At 38.3% G+C, this 21,228-nt stretch overlaps 1 protein-coding gene across 18 annotated transcripts in view; it reads left to right on the top strand.

The window, feature by feature from the left end:
- The window catches only part of PHLDB2 (pleckstrin homology like domain family B member 2), a 226,885-nt gene extending 205,892 nt beyond the window's left edge, over positions 1–20,993 (top strand). For 10 of the 18 annotated variants that reach the window (XM_017547811.2, XM_017547806.2, XM_017547812.2 and 7 more), the window contains 9 exons: positions 2,725–2,739; positions 3,778–3,798; positions 5,631–5,666; positions 7,298–7,502; positions 11,794–11,884; positions 12,830–12,976; positions 15,145–15,364; positions 19,778–19,863; positions 20,462–20,993. In XM_017547811.2, the coding sequence (XP_017403300.1) occupies positions 2,725–2,739; positions 3,778–3,798; positions 5,631–5,666; positions 7,298–7,502; positions 11,794–11,884; positions 12,830–12,976; positions 15,145–15,364; positions 19,778–19,863; positions 20,462–20,602 (962 nt within the window). In that variant the 3' untranslated portion in view covers positions 20,603–20,993. The remainder of the gene's footprint in view (positions 1–2,724; positions 2,740–3,777; positions 3,799–5,630; positions 5,667–7,297; positions 7,503–11,793; positions 11,885–12,829; positions 12,977–15,144; positions 15,365–19,777; positions 19,864–20,461) is intronic. The other 8 variants (XM_017547815.2, XM_017547810.2, XM_017547801.2 and 5 more) reach the window with 4 other exon arrangements.
- The last annotated feature ends 235 nt before the right edge of the window (positions 20,994–21,228 follow it).

The raw sequence follows: 21,228 nt of genomic DNA, 5'->3' as shown, positions 1-21,228 counted from the left end.
GAAGGACACAGACAGATGATTTCAATAAAATGTGGTAAATGAAATAATAGTGGTATGCCCAGGATATAAATGGAAATGCTTTGAGGATGGCAGGCATTTGGCCTCCAAATACATTTATGCATTGATGGGATTGAAACCCTTCCCTCTAAGCAGGCTGGAATTTAAATCTAGCTGTCTGGCCTCTCTGCCAGTGGTGCTGAGAGATAACACTGGTTTTCCCTCAGCGGGGAAAAAAATATACACACACACACACACACACACATATAATACATATGTACTACATATACATATGTGAGTTTATATATGTGTACGTAATGTGTATGCATATGTATATATGCTATATCAACTGGAGTGAGGTTTTCAAATCATTACTAAAAGTAGAGGGTATAGTATTCATAATAGGTTTATAGTGTATAAAAGACATTTGCAATGGTGATATTTGAATCAAATACACCAGACTTTATTTTGCCAGTTTCTTAAGCTCAAAATATTCTTTTAACATTTATAAATAATAAACATAAACATAAATTGGTCTATTTTGGCTCTCACTTATCACTATTAAGTTGTGGGTCAAGTCTATTTGCTGTTTAAATGTTTTTCTGTAATATTTACATATAAATACATATATCTACACCCACACATATTGTATTTGAGAGCAGGTCTCACTCTGTTGTCCAGGCTGGAATGCAGTGGTATGTGATCATAGGTCACTGCAACCTCTGCCTCCTGGGTTCAAGTGATCCTCCCACCTCAGCCTCCTGAGTAAGCTGGGACTATAGGCATGTGCTATCACACCTGGCTAATTTTTGTATTTTTTTTTTGGCAGAGATGGGGCTTTGTCATGTTACCCAAGCTGGTCTCGACCTCCTGGGCTCCAGTGATCTCCCACCTTGGCCTCCCAAAAGTGCTGGGATTACAAGCTTGTATTAGACTTCTTTTTAAATATGTTTTTCCCACAGGTAGAAGACATCAAAGCTTAGATTGGCCACAATACCAACAAGGACCATTAAGCATTTTCATGTACTTCAGGTGTTTAAGAGAAAGAGCAAGCATTTGGGAAAGAGGGTGGGATCACAAGTTGTTATACTCCATGTTAAAAGTATTTTCTTGCCAGGTTTGGTGGCTGACACCTGTAATCTCAGCACTTTGGGAGGCTGAGGAGGGAGGATTGCTTGAGTTAAGAATTTGAGCAGCCTGGGCAACATAGTGAGATCCCATCTCTACAAGTAATTTAAAAATTAGCCAGGCAAGGTGGCATGCACCTGTGGTCCTAACCACTCAGGAGGCTGAGGTGGGAAGGTCGCTTGAACCTGGGAATCAAGTCTGCAATGAGCTGTGATCATGCCACTACACTATAGCCTAGGCAACAGAGCAAGACCCTGTCTCAAAAAATAAATTAATAAATAAAAGTATTTTCTCAAAGAGTCAGAAGGCCGGGCGTGGTGGCTCAATGCTTGTAATCCCAGCACTTTGGGAGGCTGAGGCACACGGATCACAAAGTCAAGAGTTTGAGACCAGCCTGGCCAACATGGTGAAATCCTGTCTGTACTAAATATACAAAAATTAGCCGGGCATGGTGGCACAGGCCTGTAATCCCAGCTACTTAGGAAGCTGAGGCAGGAGAGTCGCTTGAACCCAGTAGGTGGAGCTCGTAGTAAGTGGAGATCCAGCCTGGGCGACAGAGTGAGACTCCATCTCAAAAAAACCAAAGAAGCAAACAAAAAAGACTAAGAAAAATTAGACCTTTATAATAAATGAATAGATTTACAAAAATCAGGAGCCATTATCGTTTTACAAGATTCTTGTGAGAATATGGTGAAACTGAGGGAAAGTTTGATCTCAGTTATTCTAATCTACTTTCCCCTCAAGTAATGGGAGTCCCATGCCAGTTTCATACAGGAAAACTGAGCTAATTCCCTTAGGCCACATTACTGATGTTCTGCTGCAAAATCAAATCTGTCTTTGATTTTTCTTTTGTGCTCTTGTTCTTCATTGATATATCCTTTATGCAGCTGAGAAGACTGCAGCTTCACTCTTTCTCTGCTGTTAACTGTAAAGTGCTGTTCCTCTGGAAGAGTTTCATGTAATGCTGATGGGGCAGCTTCTGAGGAAATAGAAAACTATTACATGCATGTTGGTCTAAGGAGATGTGTTGTGTAAGGGCAGCCTACTGCCTTTGGCTCCCCTACCCAGAGAAGTTAGGGACTATAGTTCTTAGAGCCCCAGCAGACTGTAAAACTGGCAGGATTTTCTACACAGCCAAGACCGGTGGCTCACAAAAACCAGGAAGGATGGATCATAATTTCGTTTAGAATCGTTTGACGAGTACTTGTTAACTTCATTAAAATAGCAAATACAAGTAAAATTCCATGGTTTTGAAAAAATTATACCTGGCATATGCTCATTAATTCACATTTAGTAGACCTAATCATCTTTTAAACTTACACAATTAACTTAAATGCGCCTTTTTTTTGCTGCTATTCGTAATGGATACATCAAGGATGATGGTGTAAGTATAAGCCGCACTCTATCAGCACTGTTAATAGAACTGACAGCGTGAGTCGGGCAAACAAAGAACTTTGAGAGGAGAGTTTAAAACAGAGAGCTGAGAAACTCAGCTTCTGAAGTTGGAATGGTTATTGGCTTTTGAACAACTTGTGAACTATTCCTTTGTCAGCTTTAGAATGAATGAAATCTTTGTCCTTTTGTTTTTGTTAAATGCAGGAAAGTCCAAGAAAGGTATGACAACCTCCTTGTGTGGTGTTTTTGTTTCCAGCAAATATTAAAAGGTCATTGTCAAGTCATGTTTAAGAAATGATCAGATTTAACACTGTACTATGGTGGATTTTTAGTCTAGTGATTATTTCTTTTACACAATAAGAGAAAAATTGTTGTACATTTGCAAGAATCACAATGCTGGGTGCAGCTGCTGTTCATTCACAGGCAGCTGCGTGACCCTCTTTGTTTTGGATTTTAATCACAAGGTCAGGCCCTGCAGGAAACGTGAGTGCTGTAGAAGCATTGTTTTGTAAGATTCAGGATCTAGATGAAGAGAATAGTGGGCATTGTGATGTATATGAGCTAAGTATAAACCATGATTCTCCTTTATCAAGGACAGGTATAAGTAAGGCAGGCTACAGTGAAAAGGTGAAAGGATTTAGGAAGCTCCTACTTATTCATTCCATTGGAGCCTGTTTTCTAAGAAAGACTTAGTGGAGAGTGAAGTAGAGTTTAAATGATTGGCTTGAATAAGTAAGATGGCTATTTCCTGTGGTGAGATGGAGGAGATGTTGGATGTTAGACGATGTGTTATAAAATTTAATGGACTGTGCTTCAAATAATTGAATGGCGTTTTACAAACCTGAGCTCCTAAAAACTTATTTGCTACTGTCTGTTTGGAAAAAGAATTGTTTGATAGTTGTAATCTGTTTTATTCTTCCTGTTTTCTGGTTGATGAATTTGTGTGAAAGGTTTTTTGTTTTTTTTTTTTTTCTTGTAACATTTGACTATGCATGTAACAAGTTTGTTTTTTTTTTTTAAGTTTATTGAGTTTTTCTCTGTAAACTTAGATTTAGTCTGAGACTGTGAACATCATACCTTGTGAATTTGGTATTGTAACTAACACCATCAGTGAGTGCATGTTGCAAGTGCTGTATGTTTTTTCTGTCTCCTTGTCATCCTTTTTGATCTTGTGTCTTTTTCCCTTTCTCCATCACTCTCCTTCATCATTCCTGACTTGTCCTGTGCCCTCTTCTTCTGGCTGTGGACTGTCGTTAGGAAGAATGAATTCCTCAGCAGGTGAGCTATGACAGGCTGAATTGACAGAAATACTCATTAATTTTATCCTCTTAACCCCAGGTTGTGCTTTTAGTCATCTTACTTTCTATGTTACAGCCCAGAGAGCCGTATAAAGGTATATACCACATATTGGGAATGTATTGGCAGGACTCTACACATTCTGTAATCATTAACTCACAGAAGATGTTTTAGGTCCAGTTAGCCAGAATCCAGCTTAAAAATAATAATAATAAATAGTCCTTGCACATTTGGTCTCTTGGCTCTCCCAGGCAGTAAGAGCTGAGCTGGTTTGGGCCCCTTGTATGGCTGTGATTAGCAACAAGCCTCAATTAGGTCTTGCTTTATACACCTTATAAACTACCCCTTCAAACTGTTATTTCTGTCTGGATAGGACAGATTTAGAGCATTTTCCAGGACCCTTTTACTGTTTTAGTTGCTTTCCCACTGCTGAATGTTATTCTTGTTGCATAATTAAAAAAACAGAAACCAAATAGTCTCAGGGGTTGGGAAAGTCTCATTTTTCCCAATCTAGTTTCTTTGCTCCTTATCAAAAAGTAGATGCAGTCCACTTTTTAATTTGACCATTAATATAGTTGGAATCTATAGATGAAAAGATAAATTTATTCAGTGACTGTTTATTTTATGAAATCCACATGCTAAATAAATGGGGGTAAACTGTGGTGCACAAGATATGTGTCCCCCTTCCTCGTAAAGCTTCCATGGGAGTGGAGGCCTGGGCCAGTTTACCACCATTTTGGTGTTCCTTCACTGAGACAGCATCTCTTCTTGGGCCTCCTACCAGGTTACCCAGCCCCATCCCCTGATCTTCTATCGTGTTTTGTGTGTTGAAAATATCTATGCCTTTGGATGGCCAGGCCAGAGCCTGAATCTTAAAATGAGCTATTTGGAATCACACTGGTTCAATTACAGGATCACAGGAGAGGGGCCCATACCCTTATTGATAATTGCAGGAGTAACCTGTTTTGGGGGATTTGTTCAGCAGGGAGGAAGCTAGGTCAGGTCACAGTGGGGTTCACTGTGACCAATAAAGTATTGCCAGTAGGCAGAAATGAGTAGCTCCATGAGGTGAACTTTTCCACTCACACTGGATTTATGGGAAATAAAAATCCTGGGTTGGGAAAGAGATGCTTATTATTGACCTCATGCTTTTTCATTTAAGTTGCCATGAAAATGTAAAATGCTTATCCTACCACCAATGGCTGGGAGATTCAGTCCTAGAGTCAAACCTCAGCAACTTGTGAGTTGGTCTGGGGAATTAATGTTCACAACCCTTAGCACGGTACAAATGGTAGTGTCGCTGCCCCCTCTACATACACCGGAAACATTTGAGTCATTTTGGTTTACTGTCTCCTTCACTCATAAGTTCTATTTTGTTATTCTGTGATACTTTTAGAAAAGTAACCAAAAAACAAAGAGAAAAAACACAACCCTGGAAGATCTGAGGAGCAGACATATAGTTGCTATGAGGAGAGGGCTCACCTTCTTTCCTGCTTTTCCAAGAGGGTGGGAGTTACTTCATATGGGTTGGTTTCGCCTCAATATGGAAAACTCAAGGAGAGGAAGAGGTTGTGCCAATGTTATTCATTGCCAGAGAGATAATTCTTGTATGTTTTAAATTACACGGCTGTCGTTTAGGGATTTGTTTTTCATTCTACAAGGAAATATCTTCCATGTAGTTGGTGCCAGTGTGAAAGTTTTCTATGCCACAAGCCTTTTTTTGAAATCATAAGAAAATATACATGTGTGACCTTTCCAATAATTTGTTTTTTTTTTGTCATTTGCATAATAAATAATTGGAAACGACTTAAAAGGAGCAATTAGTAATTCCAAAAGTTCAAGTATCAAAGGTAAATATTTGAGGAATGAATTATTTTGCCTTCCTTAAAAAAAGGTGCAGCTTCATGCATATGACTATACCAGCTTCATTTAATGCTGTGTGCATTGATCATTATAATTCATGATACTGAATCCAGTCTTGTGGTGTGCTTTTATGTTTTACATCTTCCCTTAGCAAAATGCTATGTGGCTTTAAAAAAAAATGTATGTATTTATAATTTATAATGGCAAATTATATTAAGGTAACTTATTTTCCCAAAAATGTCTTAATCCAAAATAATCTATTTTCACTTAAATATCTAAAACCAGTCCAAATACTAATGGTATGAACACTCTGCATGAAACTAAAACTATTTTGCAGAAATTCTGACATGTAATGCTTTGTTAAGGCATCATGGATGTGGCTTCTATTTTTAAATGGAAATGTTTAATCAATCACTGAGAAAACCATTGAGAATTACTTCCCTTCTTTCATCCTCTTGTCTACTATCGACCATTTCATTACTACTAAAGCTTTTATTGAAAGGTAGGTAGAGCACAAAAAAGAAAGGAAATTCAAAGGGTCCACTTGTGAACTCTTAATAGCTCTGGTAATAACTCCCTGGGTAATGGAAACTATTTGAGTAGACGTTTCTCTTATCAGAGATAAAGAGATTACAAACACTAGTTCTGGCTAAAGAAAAGTTTTTTAATGTATTGAGGAATTTTTAATCAATATGACCCCTTCTCCTGAGTACATAATAAATAGAGAATTGGGAAGAAGAAAATTTAACTTGTAATTCCCTAAATCACCGATCAGAGAGCAAGCCATAGCAGTAACACAAGGTAAAGCCAATAACCTAATGTACCAGCTGACCGAGCATCAAGGTAAAGAAAAGACCTCTTATTTATAGTGCTTTTTGTCCTACTGATGCCCACATTTTCAAATGGTTATTAGCAACAGCTTGTGGAAGGCTGATTGTTATGGTGGGAAAAGAAGAGAGCTAAGGTAATTAGGAGGAACACAATCATTGGAAGGATTGTTGACCCTGAATTAAATAAGTAATTGACAGACAAGAACAATTGAGAAAGAGAGAGAGAAAATAAGAAAAATGTGTAGTTTGAATCTTAACCAGACTAAAAGTGTCAGTGACGGTATGAGACATGCGTTTCTCAAATCCTGCACATGAAAGATTCTGCCTGCTGTTTTATGACCACACTGAGTGCTCCTTAAATCGAATATTGTTGAAGAAGCACCTGCCCTAAACCCTGGTGTTGCTTGTCATTAGGAGGCGTCTTACTTCCATTTGAACACGCTATTTCTAGAGGATTCAGGGCCTTCGATTGTGTTTCTGTTTGGTTTCTTTTGTGTTCCTGTGTGTCACTGTATTATCCTGGGTTGTGCTGAGATGTAAGAATGTCATAGGAAAGTGTCAAGTGATCCTACTGGGGAGGAAGAGTGCTCAGCAGACCACTTCTTTGAAACTGTTGCTTGCACTGAGCATGGTGCTCTTTCTTTGTTCTTCATGGCTTCAAAACAAATTAGACCAAGGCCCAAGCTTCATAGGCAGATGTTTCTCGTTGCTGGCTTGAGTGTGTAGACGTTTTAGATTCAAAGACTGAAAAATGAGGCCTGCTAATGTATTTATGGCTCTTCCCTTAGGTTATAATCACCAACAGATGAGTGAAGGACACAGGCAGAAATCTGAATTTTACAACCGCACAGCATCTGAATCAAATGTCTACTTGAATAGTTTCCATTACCCAGATCACAGCTACAAGGACCAGGCCTTTGATACTTTGAGCCTAGATAGCTCTGATAGCATGGAGACCAGCATCTCTGCTTGCTCACCTGACAACATCTCTAGGTAAGATTCATTTATTGGATAAGGGTTCTGGTTTGGAAAAGAGCCTACCGGTTACAAAAAGTAAAGCCATCAATTTGGGACACTGTATATGCACAAGCCCAAATTTTTCAGACATAAAGGGTCTGTAATGCAGAAGAGGCTGCTATCATGATGGCCTTTGAAAGTGGTTTCTCTTATTTTGTGTGACTTAGCTAGTCAGCCATCAGATAGTCTGTTTCTGCCCTTACCCTGTTTTTCTCCACTTGAGCTCAAATTTACACTGTGCTTTAAAATGGATTTGCCTCTACTGGTTAGCTCCAAGCTTCACTTACACTGCTTTTGATTAAAAAAAATAAATAATTTCCAACAATAGTCAAAGCCTTAAAGGATTTCTTACTCTTATATTTGTTAAAAGGAAGCTTTTTGCTATTCTGTGTGTTAAAATTTTTGTAAGGATTTAAGTGTTCACATTTGTATTTATACTTTGAGGCAAGCAAAGGTGGTCTTAACATACAAATCTGGCCATGGTACTCCTCCTTTTCTAAAGCTTTGATGTCCCACTAACTACTGTCAGATCCCGAAACCTGGCATTCTAGGTCCAGCCCAACTCCCATTCATTCTCCCAATACACCTCACAGAGCTTAATGAGTGAGAGGATGAAGGCCTTTCAGATCTCTGTGCCTTTGGCTGTATTGGTTCTTAACATTTTCTCAAAGGATAAGCACAAAATCAGGGCTTAGTAAGTTAATAATAAGTATCAGTGTAGGTGGTATTCAGAATACTCTTCAATAAGCCAGTTTAATAATTTTGGCAGAATGGAGATTTTATGCAGAATTGACTCTCAATTGTCTCTTCTCTATGACCCAAGGCCTATTTTCTGAGCAGCATATTTATTTACACTGTAAATAATGATATTGAAAAAGCAAAAACATTGTCTGACTCATGTAACTTTCTAGTAGTTACAAAGTGATGTCTCAACAGAAAGTGAAGGGCAAACGTACCCACATCTCTGAATAATGCTGTCATCCTACAAATGTTTTTTGTGACATAATAAACCATGAGACCAAGTTTATGCAACCAGAATTTCAGCATGGAATAACCTCTTTAATAGGCTTATAATTTAGGGATATTTTAGTACGTAAGTTTAAAAAAATCTTAAGCAGAGAAGATTTTTTAGTTTTTTACTCTTCCTTCTAGCAATCTTCAAAAAATTTCCAATTAAGGATGCTTTATCAGAATACACATTCCAAACATTAGTTTTTCATTACCTGCTTCCCTGATGTTTATCACTTATTTTCCATCATAATAATGGGTAAGAGCTTATCTTACAGTATCATGATTTTTTTTTAACTTGATGGTGGTACAGAAGAGAAATGCCTGTTTTTATCTCCCCTTTGCAGTTGACCTTTTACAGGCATCTTCTATTTTGGCTTCAATTTTTTGACATTCAGAAAATCTCATAAGACAGTGACATTAAATACTATGAGTAGTTTCTGACCGTGGGGATTAGTTATCTGCAGTTGCCAGCACCACTGAGGCATTCTTATGTAAAACAACTATGGAAAAGGATCATGGCCACACATAAATGTTTGCCAGGAATTACCATTCTGCAATAGTGCTATCATGGAAAGAATTAAGGAACAGATGTACCTCACCACACAGAAACACACACATACACAAAAGGTAACCAAGTGAGGTGATAAATGTATTGTTATTATTTTTTTTGAGACAGAGTCTTGCCCTGTTGCCCAGGCTGGAGTGCAGTGGCACAATCTTGGCTCACTGCAATCTCTGGCTCACAAGTTGAAGCAATTATTTAGTCTCAGCCTCCCAAATAGCTGAGATTACATGTGCCCACCACTACACACGGGTTAGTTTTTGTTTTGTTTTGTTTTGTTTTAGTAGAGACAGGGTAACACCATGTTGGCCAGGCTGGTCTTGAACTCCTGACCTCAGGTGATCAGCCTGCTTTGGCCTCCCAAAGTGCTGGGATTACAGGCATCAGCCACATTAATTAGCTTGATTGTAGTAATTGTTTCACAATGTATACATATGTCAAAACCTCATGTTATATACTGTAAATATATACAGTTTTTATTTGTCCATTATATGTATAATCAATAAAGCTCGTGGTGGGGGGAGGAGGGAAGACATTTAAGCAAAGAAAATGGTAAACAGTGAAATCTAAATAAACGTTGACTATATGAACAAAGGGATAAATGGGGATTAGGCTATTGGTGAGTTTGTTTTTACTAACTGGCGAGTTTTCAATATCTGAAACTTGGTGAAATTCAAATTATTTTCAAATGAATGGGAGATATGAAACATATATATTTGATGTCACAAACAACACTATAGAATATAAATATAATTTTGTGCCCTTATATGCCCTACATTTCTGTCTTTGGCTTTCTCAGTTGGGCCAATGAAGTTTATCCCTTTCCATCCGTGAAGTCAGGTATTCATAATGAAGGAGAATAAGAATTCCTGTACAATAATGAAAGATTTTGTTCCCTTGGATTCTTGCTAGCTGAAGAAAACAGAACTTACTCTTTTGTATCTCCCAGCTGGCTAATGGAAATAATGAGAAGACACTGTTATGTTCTTCTCTTTCATAGGAGAAAACATCTGGCTAAAAAGTGGTTCGGGGTTACTCTGCAAAGTGCAGCCTAATTGTTAAGCTTGTAAGGATCCGGCGTTCCTTTTTTTTTTTTTTTGGAGACATAGTCTCGAGTGCAGTGGCGCAATCATGGCTCACTGCAACCTGCAGCTCCTGGGTTCGAGCGATTCTCCAGCCTCAGCCTCTGGAGTAGCTAGGACTACAGGTGCGTGCCACCATGCCAGCTAATTTTTTATATTTTTAGTGAAGAGGGGTTTCACTGTGTTAGCTAGGATGGTCTCGATCTCCTGACCTCGTGATCTGCCCGCCTCAGCCTCACAAAGTGCTGGGATGACAGGCTTGAGCCACCGCATCCGGCCAAGGATCCGATATTCCTAAAACAGTTCTCTCCTCAATGGATATGTTTTGTAATGGGGCTGTCAGTACTCATTTTAGGATAAACTGTACGCCCTGTGTTCTCTTCAGTAGAACTCTTAGCCCTAGGTTTAAACCATCCTAGGTTTGATTTGCAAAAATGTAATTTGAGAATACTATACTAATAATTATCTATAACCAAGAGGGCTCTGGTTCTCATTTTTATATGAATTTTTAATGAATTTATTTTTATATGAATGTGTCTATCAAACATGTATCCCTACTCTGTGCCAGGTTTTATGCTACAGAGACACAGGCACAAAAGTCTGTCCTCAAGAGGGTCTTGTAAAGAAGACAGGTACTTAAATGAGTATACAAGGACACATACATTAGAAACAGCATATGGTCCCCGTAGCTGCAACAGCAAAGTAAATACATTTTGATCTGAGTTACAGTCTCTCTTTTCCAGAACAGTCAAATAGAATGTAAGCAAGTGAAAAATAAAATTTCCTGTTTTGTGTTCAACATTTTCAAGTTTTCCCTTTGTCTTTTACTTACCCTGACTGTTCTTGCACCTTTCACACCCTTTGGTTTCATCTTTTTATCACTTGAGTGATAATCTTTCCCATCATTTCTTTTGAAGCTCTTAAATCTCTTTATACAGCTTCCTCATTGGTATCATGAGGGGGTACTCTTTACAAAACTGGCTGCTATCCGTCCATCCCTCCTATAGGAGAAGTCATGTTTTAATTGGCATCATGATTTAAGGAATAAAGTGTCCACCCATATAAAGGGACAACAAAAAGCAGCAAAGCAGCTCGTAATACATATTCCCCAACTGAATAAAATGACTCCAAACTTTAGGCGTCATTTATATAGAACATTGGTGATAGTCTTGTTGGTCTGATATCTTTAAGTAATTAATGGCAAGGACTCTCATGGGGCCATTATTTTTAGACTTTGGAGGAAGCATTTAGAAGTCACACTTTGTAAGATTTGGTTTTGGTTCATATACCTATGAGTAAACCATTGGCATTATTTTGCTTGCCTATATTTTGTCTTCTAAACTGAGGTAAGTCAGTGTCACCTACAGTTTTCAGAGTTGAGTTGATTTGCCTTTCCAGTCCAATGACTCATAAGTAACATTCTTTAAATTATAAATGCTTGGATTTTGTCATGCACCTCCCTTGACCCTGTGTGTGTGTGTGCATGTGTGTGTATGTGTGGGTGTGTGTGTATGCGCGCGCGCGTGCGTGTGTGTGTGTGTGTGTGTGTGTGTATTAGAGAGACTTCTTAGTGTAAACCAATATTCTTAAAAGGCTTTGGTGTTTGATTCAGTGCCAGCACTTCAAATATTGCTAGAATAGAAGAAATGGAGAGACTTTTGAAGCAGGCTCATGCAGAAAAGACGCGGCTGCTTGAATCCAGGGTAAGCTTCATATTTTCACGCCGGAGGTCTATGATAACGGTGGTGCAGGAGCCCTGCACTTGGCATCAGGCAATACTCCTTAAGGAGCTGTGTGATCCTGGAATAATCATTCAGCCTTTCTCAATCTCATTTTCTTATCTGAAAAATAAAAATGTTAGATGATTTCTAAGGCTCTCTACTGAAGTGGATTTTGCATAACTTGAAATATATGTATATATAGTATTGACATAGACCAAAATGAACACTTTGTGTTGTTTTTTTTTTTTCTTTTTGATGGCTGCTTTGTGTTCCTGCCAAGGATCAGGGAGGAATCCTATGTCTTTATGCATCGTTTCTTCCTTCCCAGCTTGTGCTAACTGTACTATTGTAATATTTAAAATCCCACGTTATTATGACTGTATTTCAAGCCAGAGTCTCACTTCCTTAGGAATCCCCCAAAATGCCTTTGCATCCTGCCCTAAAGGGCACCTCCTTTCCTTTTCTAACTTCCCCATGTGCTTCCTCTGTGACCTTCAGCCAGGAAGCTTCAGAGCAACAACAGGAATTAGAGAGACCATGGCCCTCAGTTAGAAGACAGCAGTTGAAAGACAGGCTAAATCACGTGCTAAGTGCCGGAGGACAGTTTGTGAGGCTTTTTATTTAAAATGGGAGAGTTGCTGGTTAATATGAAATGAAGAAATGACTGAATATATTCACAAGCTGGATTTTCACTGAAGACCAAAATCTAATTGTTAATTAAATTTAGTGGTTGCATTTCTGCAGATGATGATTTTGGAAGCTATACCAGGCATGATTATGAGTTGTTTTCTTGTAAGTTATATATTATAAGAGACTAGTCTACAAACCAAGAATTGTCTCGGTAGAATTTTCTTTTTTATATTGGTTAGAACCATTCACGTATAACCAGTATATATTAAAATAATCATTGTTATGCATAATGTTTAGGAACGGGAAATGGAAGCCAAAAAACGAGCCCTGGAAGAAGAAAAACGACGCCGAGAAATCCTGGAAAAACGGTTACAGGAAGAAACTAGCCAGAGGCAGAAGTTAATAGAAAAGGAAGTAAAAATAAGGGAGAAACAAAGGGCACAGGTTGGTCGGTCAATCTGAATGGATAAGGACAGATTGCCCCCTGGTGGCAGTTTCTAGGAAACAGCTATTCTGTGTCAGGATGGTTTCCCGGGCACTGAGCATTAGCACTTGACACCTAAGGTTTAAGAGAAGAGTGTGTGGCAGGGTGCAGTGGCTCACGCCTGTAATCCTAGCACTTTGGGAGGCTGAGGCGTGCAGATCACGGGGTCAGGAGTTCAAGATCAGCCTAGCCAACACAGTGAAACCCCATCTCTACTAAAAATACAAAACTTAGCCTGCTATGGTGGCACGCGCCTGTAGCCCCAGCTACTCAGGAGACTGAGGCAGGAGAATCACTTGAAACCAAGAGGCGGAGGTTGCGTGAGCCGAGACCGTGCCATTGCACTCCAGCCTGGGTGACAGAGCGTGACTCCGTCTCAAAAAAAGAGAGAAGAGTGTGCATTCCCATGCAAAAAAAAAAAAAGTGAGTTCATTTCAAAACTCTTAGGGAACCACCAACCAAATGACACTTTTCTTTAGTCATGCATGGAATATTTTGCCAGGAGCAGCACCTTTTCTTCCACCCGTCCTTTGGAGTACATTGTGAAAAGAGAATCTTTTTTGAGCAGCTTTTAAAAATGCAGCTGGATTTGCTGGGGTAAACAAATACAATATCTGAACTGAAACCTTTGCTTGGGGAATGGAAGAGTTTGTATTAAGCCATCTTTTACAAGAAAATAATCTGGAGCAGGGTAATTTTTCACTAAGCCCAGTATCTTGGTGGCGGTGGTAGTGTTTTGTTTTGTTTTGTTTCTAAACACTATATCATCACATGTGTTCCCTTTGCTACACTTGTCCTCAACACCTGTGCACAAGCTTGTTGTACTCAAGCAAAATTTGGAGAAACCACACATTTTGTTTAATGTCTTAACTTGGTCATCACAGGATTTGAATCTCTGTTCTTGCCACTGTAGCTGCTTACATAATATGTTTTCTGAGGAACTAACATAAAGTTTTGTTAAGTACTATGTAATTTAAAGCTCAACTCCATTTTATCAAGGCTCGCTGGACTCAAAGGCAAAAAACATCATTACTCTTACTCTTTGTGGCTGCTGGCATTTTGAGAGCATAGCAGTTAGAGACTGTCTTTAAGACTTTGTGTGCTTTGAGGAATCAGTAAGCCTGTAGCATCTGTTACAACCAAAGTACCACACAATCAAAGGTTAAGTATTGAAGGAAAAGTAGAAAGTAAAATTTGTCTATTTTATTTCATTATGCCCAACACTCTACCAAATTTTGACTTGCAGTAAAAGTCATCCATGCTTGTTTGCTATCTGAAGCCAAATGAAAAAACACAATTCTCCTTTAATCCTGATTGTAAGTTTTGCCTCCAAGTTTATGATTAGGCCATTTCCCAAGGCAAAGAGGTGGGATTATTTAACAGCATAAAATAAGACACCATTTTAGAACTATCACCCATGGTGATATATGCTTCCTAAATCAGGCAAACTTTTATACCAGCCATCAGTAACATAAAAGACATCTAAATACTTCCTTTTGGCATCTGGTCCCAGACAGTTCATTACATTAGATCCAGTTTTGATTCTCCTTCTTTCTTTATTTTAGTTTGACTTTTCAAAACATAAATGTCTGCCTTCAATTTCTATTAGAATATATGTAAACTGACAAGCACAGCTTTGGGGGATCCTGTGGGGGCTGTACTTACTAAATAGTGTTCAGTCAATCATGTCGTGCTTGAGGTTACTTAAGGAGAATGATTGTTAAGTTGTGGCAGGGACAACTTCTGGAACCTTTACAGTGGAGGATTCCTCATCTGCAAGGAGCAGCCCAGAAAACTTTATGCTTCCTTACTCTGTGTTTGTTAAGATTGAAGTACATCTTTTAAACTAAGATATATGACCATTTTTCATTTTCTCAACTGCCCATCTTAAGGAATAGAATCGATTGTCCTGGGTTTTATCTATCTCTCCCCTGCATATTACAGCATCTTTCTGAAAATACTATCCACTTTTTAGACTCCAAATGATAAAAGCTTTATCTTAAGCTCTTTTAATCTTATGGGTATTTTAAAGCTTAGGTTTTACAGTTAATTACTGCCTCTCAACATGTGTGACCTAAAACAAAACGAATAATTAGCTATAGATGCAATGGGTTTTGCACTTTTCCAGGCTCGCCCTTTGACACGCTACCTGCCTGTCCGGAAGGAGGACTTTGATTTGCGGAGCCACGTAGAGACTGCTGGTCACAATATTGACACCTGTTACCATGTATCAATCACAGAGAAGACTTGCCGAGGATTCCTCATCAAAATGGGAGGGAAAATTAAAACGTGGAAAAAACGTTGGTTTGTTTTTGATCGGAACAAGCGAACATTTTCTTATTATGCAGGTGGGTGATAAAAAAAATTTTAGCCATATGCTCAAATCAGGAACCCTCTGTTAAAGAGCAGAGGCAATTGAAATGCAGTGTAAATAGGTAGGTTGATACGTAGCAGAATTAATGGCAATATCAGATTTGTATACATTATTTTATATTTAGATTATGTAGTTCATATATGAATTTCCTTTCTAGAAATAATAAACATTATATTTTTTTTTTTTTTTTTTTTGAGACGGAGTTTTGCTCTTGTTACCCAGGCTGGAGTGCAATGGCACAATCTCGGCTCAACGCAACCTCCGCTTCCTGGGTTCAGGCAATTCTCCTGCCTCAGCCTCCTGAGTAGCTGGGATTACAGGCACGTGCCACCATGCCCAGCTAATTTTTTGTATTTTTAGTAGAGATGGGGTTTCACCATGTTGACCAGGATGGTCTCGAACTCTTGACCTCATGATCCACCCGCCTCGGCCTCCCAAAGTGCTGGGATTACAGGCGTGAGCCACTGCACCCGGCCCATTATATGTTACTTTAAAAAACGTGGTTGGGCTGGGCGCGGTGGCTCACGCCTGTAATCCCGGCACTTTGGGAGGCCGAGGCGGGTGGATCACGAGGTCAAGAGATCGAGACCATCCTGGTCAACATGGTGAAACCCCGTCTCTACTAAAAATACAAAAAAATTAGCTGGGCATGGTGGCACGCGCCTGTAATCCCAGCTACTTGGGAGGCTAAGGCAGGAGAATTGCCTGAACCCAGGAGGCGGAGGTTGCGGTGAGCCGAGATCGCACCGTTGCACTCCAGCCTGGGTAACAAGAGCGAAACTCCGTCTCCAAAAAAAAAAAAAAAAAAACGTGGTCTATGTTACTTCTAAAGTAAACTTGGGTCTCAATAAATATTAAGTAAAATTTATTCTTTAGATCAAAATATTGCCTTTTATTTGTTATTTTCTGTTTTAATCAATTCTTCAGGTAACAAGTTGCTTATGTGCCCTGCATTTTATGAAACATCACAATATTATACTGGAAGCACTATCACTATAGGGTGGGATCCCAAAAAATATTGCCTTTTAAACCAACATACCAGGAAAAGAAAAGGGGTTTGTGATTGATTGATTGTCATATGTCCCATTTTAGTCACACACAATTAGCCATAGTTGAACATCATTCAACTATACTTCATAAACTAGAATGATCTTTTAAGCACAGAGAGTAAAGCTCATTGGTAAACTAGTGATCAGTAGTATTTATTAAGTGCCTGAAATATTTTTGGATTCTTAAATATTGGCTGACAGGAAGCATACCCTACTGTATCTTATATAAATGCAGAAATATTAATGTAACTGGCATACTTATTAAGAACCTCTTATTTCCTCTTGGATCACATATGAAACATGTTCATTTTAATGCAAGTATAGCTCTGCTTTCTTTTCAGCTGCTAAAAAAGAGTGGTGCTATACAAGATGTTATGAAAAAACCTGCTTGGGGGTGACTATCAGTATGTATGAGCATCACCAGGAGCTATAAAATGTACCAATGCAATAACTGTAAATAATAGTCTAATCATTTAATCGGTCCAGTGAGGTCAGTTTATATTTATAAGGAGAAGTGTGAGAAACCAAGCAGCCTGTGGAGGAAAGGAAAGCGTGGCTCAGGAGCCCCAGGATTTGGGTGAGGAGCCAGTAGGGGAATGCCTGCCTTTCACTGAGGAGCTCTTTGGGTGAGGTTCCAGGTACTGCAGAAGTTACTGGCCTGAAGCTTATGGCCTGCCCTCCCAGGTCCCCTGCTTTGCCTCTCTAGGGCTTTTTGACCTTGGGTTTTATAAATATCTAGAGCAACTTTCTTCAGTTAATATAATTTGGTGTCTGTACCCTGCATAAACAAAACTGTATGATGTGGTATTCCCTTCAGAAAACCTCACCCAGAATTTTCCAAAAATAACAACTTTAAAAGAACTTCAGACAAAACTGTTTCACTCTTCTGTGCTCCTGTTCTCTGTGAGCCTTATTTCATTCCCTTATCTATCAGCCAGGTGAGTGGTTTAATGCCCTGGCCAACTGCTTCAAACTTAAGCCCCAAGCTTCAGACCCATGTAAATGTGTCTTTCCAAATAGAAACTTCTGGTGACTTTCGATTTTTAAAAAATGCCAAAACCTTCTTGGTATATGAAAAATTACCCAGAACTCTAATTTTTTAAAAAAGACAAAAATTATATTTCATTCAGCTTTTTAATATGTATTTATGATATAACTGGCTAGTGATACCTAGTTGGGCAAATGCTGCCATTCGACTCTGTTTATAGCCATCAGCTGTCAGCTTTGTCCACTCCCACCCCACCCCGCCTTTCCCATACACAACAGGCACAGGAATAGACCAGTCCCAAGGCAGTCATCCAAACTGCAGTTCAGGCTGGACTTGACCCTGCGGGAGCCACGTCCCTTCTGCTTGTCAGTGAGGGAAAGGGCCATGGACTTGCGCAGGAGCTGCAAATGTGAACACTGAGTGGTAAAGTCCCAGGACTCTGTGTTATTCATGGCCCTGGCCCTCTGTCCTTGTCCTCCTGCCTATTAACTGGGATCTTTAGGAGAGTCTCTAAAGAAAACTGAGTCCAAGAAAATATGTCTGCAAACTGATGGGATAATATTGAGAGAGGCAGAATGGGTAGCATTATCTCATTGATTTACAATAGGATTATTGCTTGTCTTAGCTCATAAAGTGGCTGTGAGGCTTATATTTTTCAGAGTTCTTACTCCTATGAAGTGCCCTACAGACTAAAGTTTCCTTCTGCTTGCTTGAAACACGGACAAGATTTACTTTTATCTCCAGATTTTATTTTATATTTGCTTTCAGAAAACAAAGTATTATTATATTCTCATGAATTACTGCAATATCATTTCCAGCAAATGTTTGAGAGATACATTGACCTTGTTCTTTCGCAGAAACTGACTGACACTTACTGAACATGGTATCAGTTAAAACAGTGTTTCCCAAGGAAGAGGAAAAACAAAAAATGTGGTCCATTGGCAAATAGGTTAGGATATTCTGGATGAAATGCAATTAAATAGTTTTACTCCCTGCCATGAATTTTTCAGGGCCATTATTTTTTAGACTAGCCTTTTGTAGTTGTTATTAGAAAAAGGGACATTAAACTAGTAAAAAATACAAAATATAACAAAACTTTTTTATGATGAAGTTGTCTCTTTACCATCATAAAAGTTCTGATCTCTCACTGTTAAGCCTGAAATATTGTTTCAGATTTTCTCTATTCATTTTTATATATGTTTAAAATGTATATATATTTTTTCTTTTTTCTTTTATACACTTGGGACGGAATTATTCATTCTACTCATATCCTATTTCATATAATAGTATTTCAAGGGTTTTTTTCTTAGGAGCAGATACATATCTACCTCCATCATTTCAGTAGCTTTGTAGATTTTACTGTATGGCTGCTCTGTAATTGAAGTCAGTCTTCTATTAAAGCTAAAGCAGATCTTCTGCAACCTTGTGTCACAACAAACACAAATCCATGTACATTTATTTGCACGTGCATGAGATCTTATATACAGTAACGTTTTAGAAGTGCAATTGCTTGGTTAGAGGATTTTTGCATTTTAAATTGTGTTTGCCTTACCAACTGTCTTCCAAAAGAGGCTGTCTTATGTGCACTTCCACGACTCGGGTATAATAGAGTCTCCTTCCCTGCCTCCTCATTCATGCTGTTAAAATTCTTTACTATGCTGACATGCACTGTGATCCTTGCAGAGTGTAAATTACAAAATATTTCAAGAACTATCACAGAGTGGTGCTATATGTTTGATTCGTGTTTTCGTTGTTTCTGGTTTTCTTTGTTTTTATGGTTAATCTGATGAAGTCTTTGAAAACAGTTTGGAAATTGTTACCTTGAAAGGACATAAATTATTGGCCTAAAGCTTTGTTGAAAATGGGGAAAAATCAAGCACCCTGAATAAGAAATTCGATAGGAAATAAATATAGGTAGAAAATTATTTTGAATAACAAGTCAAAAAGCACTTTGTAAAAATTTTATTACAACAGATCTGCATATTAATATTTTCATGACAAAGATAGTCTTGGAAAATGTGGAGAAATCATTTGTACTGGTGCCATTAGTGTTTATACTTTCCATGCTAACTTGAAAGTCAGTATGTTAGGTTATCTTTTGACTGCTAATCTGCTGGACAGCCTTGGGCAAAGTCATCTAGTCTCTTTGGTTTGCAGCTAGTAATTTTATTGCTTTTTTTTTATTTTTCCAATATAGATAGAAGAGGCCTAAGGCACTAGCCCAAGTTCTCTGAGTTAATCTTAGATAATTAAATACTTCGTAAATATTTTAATGATTGTAATTGTAATGAAGTTATTTTTTCTGTTCCTCAGTGGTGATAAAGTATTTAACACTCATCTGTCTTTGCAGACAAGCATGAAACTAAATTGAAAGGAGTAATATACTTTCAAGCCATTGAAGAAGTGTATTATGATCATCTCAAGAATGCTAATAAGGTAAATATCAGTTTTCTAAATTCCTACAATTTGAATCCATAATTAAGAAGGGAAAAATATTTTTGGAGTCTAAGCAGTTTGAAGTTGATGTTCTGATATAACAGATGTGATCGGGATGATGCTGGTAAAGTAAACATGAAGTTCAGTGGGATGGCTAATCTTTTTGAGGGAAAAAAATGTCATAGCAAATTGAGGAAATATTTTGGATGTAATGGTTTGGGAAACCCTAAAGAGTTACTGTGCCAGGGTTCTAAAAAGAAGCTACCATATAGTTAAGAGGGGGCTTAGTAGGGCTAAGAATAACAGCTACTATTTATTAAGCTCCTACTCTCAGCTAGGTACCCTGCTAGAGCTTTACAAACTAGCTGCTGAAATAATTCATGAGCTCTGTCTGAGATTTCTTGTGCAGAAAGGCCAGAAAAACGGTCAGTCCTGAAAAAGGCTCTGGGGTGGGGGTGCAAGTTACATTAGAGCAAAAGTAATGCCTTTGTAAATTTAATAAATTGGAAATTTTGAAGAAGTCTTCACATGTCTGTGTTATTTAATGTTGTATTTTAAGATGTTTGTTTTATATTCTTTTTTCTTTTCTGAATTTTAGAGTCCTAATCCGTTACTCACCTTTAGCGTCAAGACTCATGACAGAATCTATTACATGGTAGCCCCATCACCAGAAGCCATGCGGATCTGGATGGATGTTATAGTTACGGGGGCAGAAGGTTATACTCACTTCTTGTTGTAGTGAACTGAGGCAACAGTCCACTTCAGGGCAGACTGCAATAATCTCTTACAAGAATGAAGCCATATTCAATCCCAGATGAGAAAACCCAACAGATCCAGCGCTTGAGCTGTGTATACTCAGAACTCCTTTCATATCAAGAGAAGTTATTTGTAAAAAAGAAAGGGTTTTAATACAAACCTTGACAATAAATAGCAAAAGAATTGAAGCTCCCATGAGAAAGAAAACACTATTTTGATAAACGAACATTTCATATAAACTGTTCTTAATCAACTTTTGGTTTTAGTGAAATAAACTAAACAGGTTAGAAAGTATCTATATGTACTTGGAAATACAGAATAACTTTAGCACCCAAATCATTGGCATTGACGTTATTGGTAATCAACTGGCTTTTCAAAAAAGGTAGCATTTTGCTGACAGTTACTTTGTAAACAAGCAAATAAGGGCTTGGAGGGAAATATATTTTAGGAGGAGTTTTGCCTTAATTTTTAAGTACTGCACCAAAACCAAAGACCTGGGCTGACTTCTGTTTAACAGTAGTAACTGCAAGTGATGAACTGCATTTAGTATTGCTCTAAATATCTCAAAATGGTATTTCAGTGCCATCAAATGCCCAGGAAATTGACTTT

This window comes from Cebus imitator, unplaced genomic scaffold (assembly GCF_001604975.1).
Source record: "Cebus imitator isolate Cc_AM_T3 unplaced genomic scaffold, Cebus_imitator-1.0 Scaffold201, whole genome shotgun sequence".
Lineage (NCBI taxonomy): Eukaryota > Metazoa > Chordata > Mammalia > Primates > Cebidae > Cebus > Cebus imitator.
The sequence above is the reverse complement of the archived record's forward strand: the minus strand, read 5'-3'. Positions and strand labels throughout refer to the sequence as shown.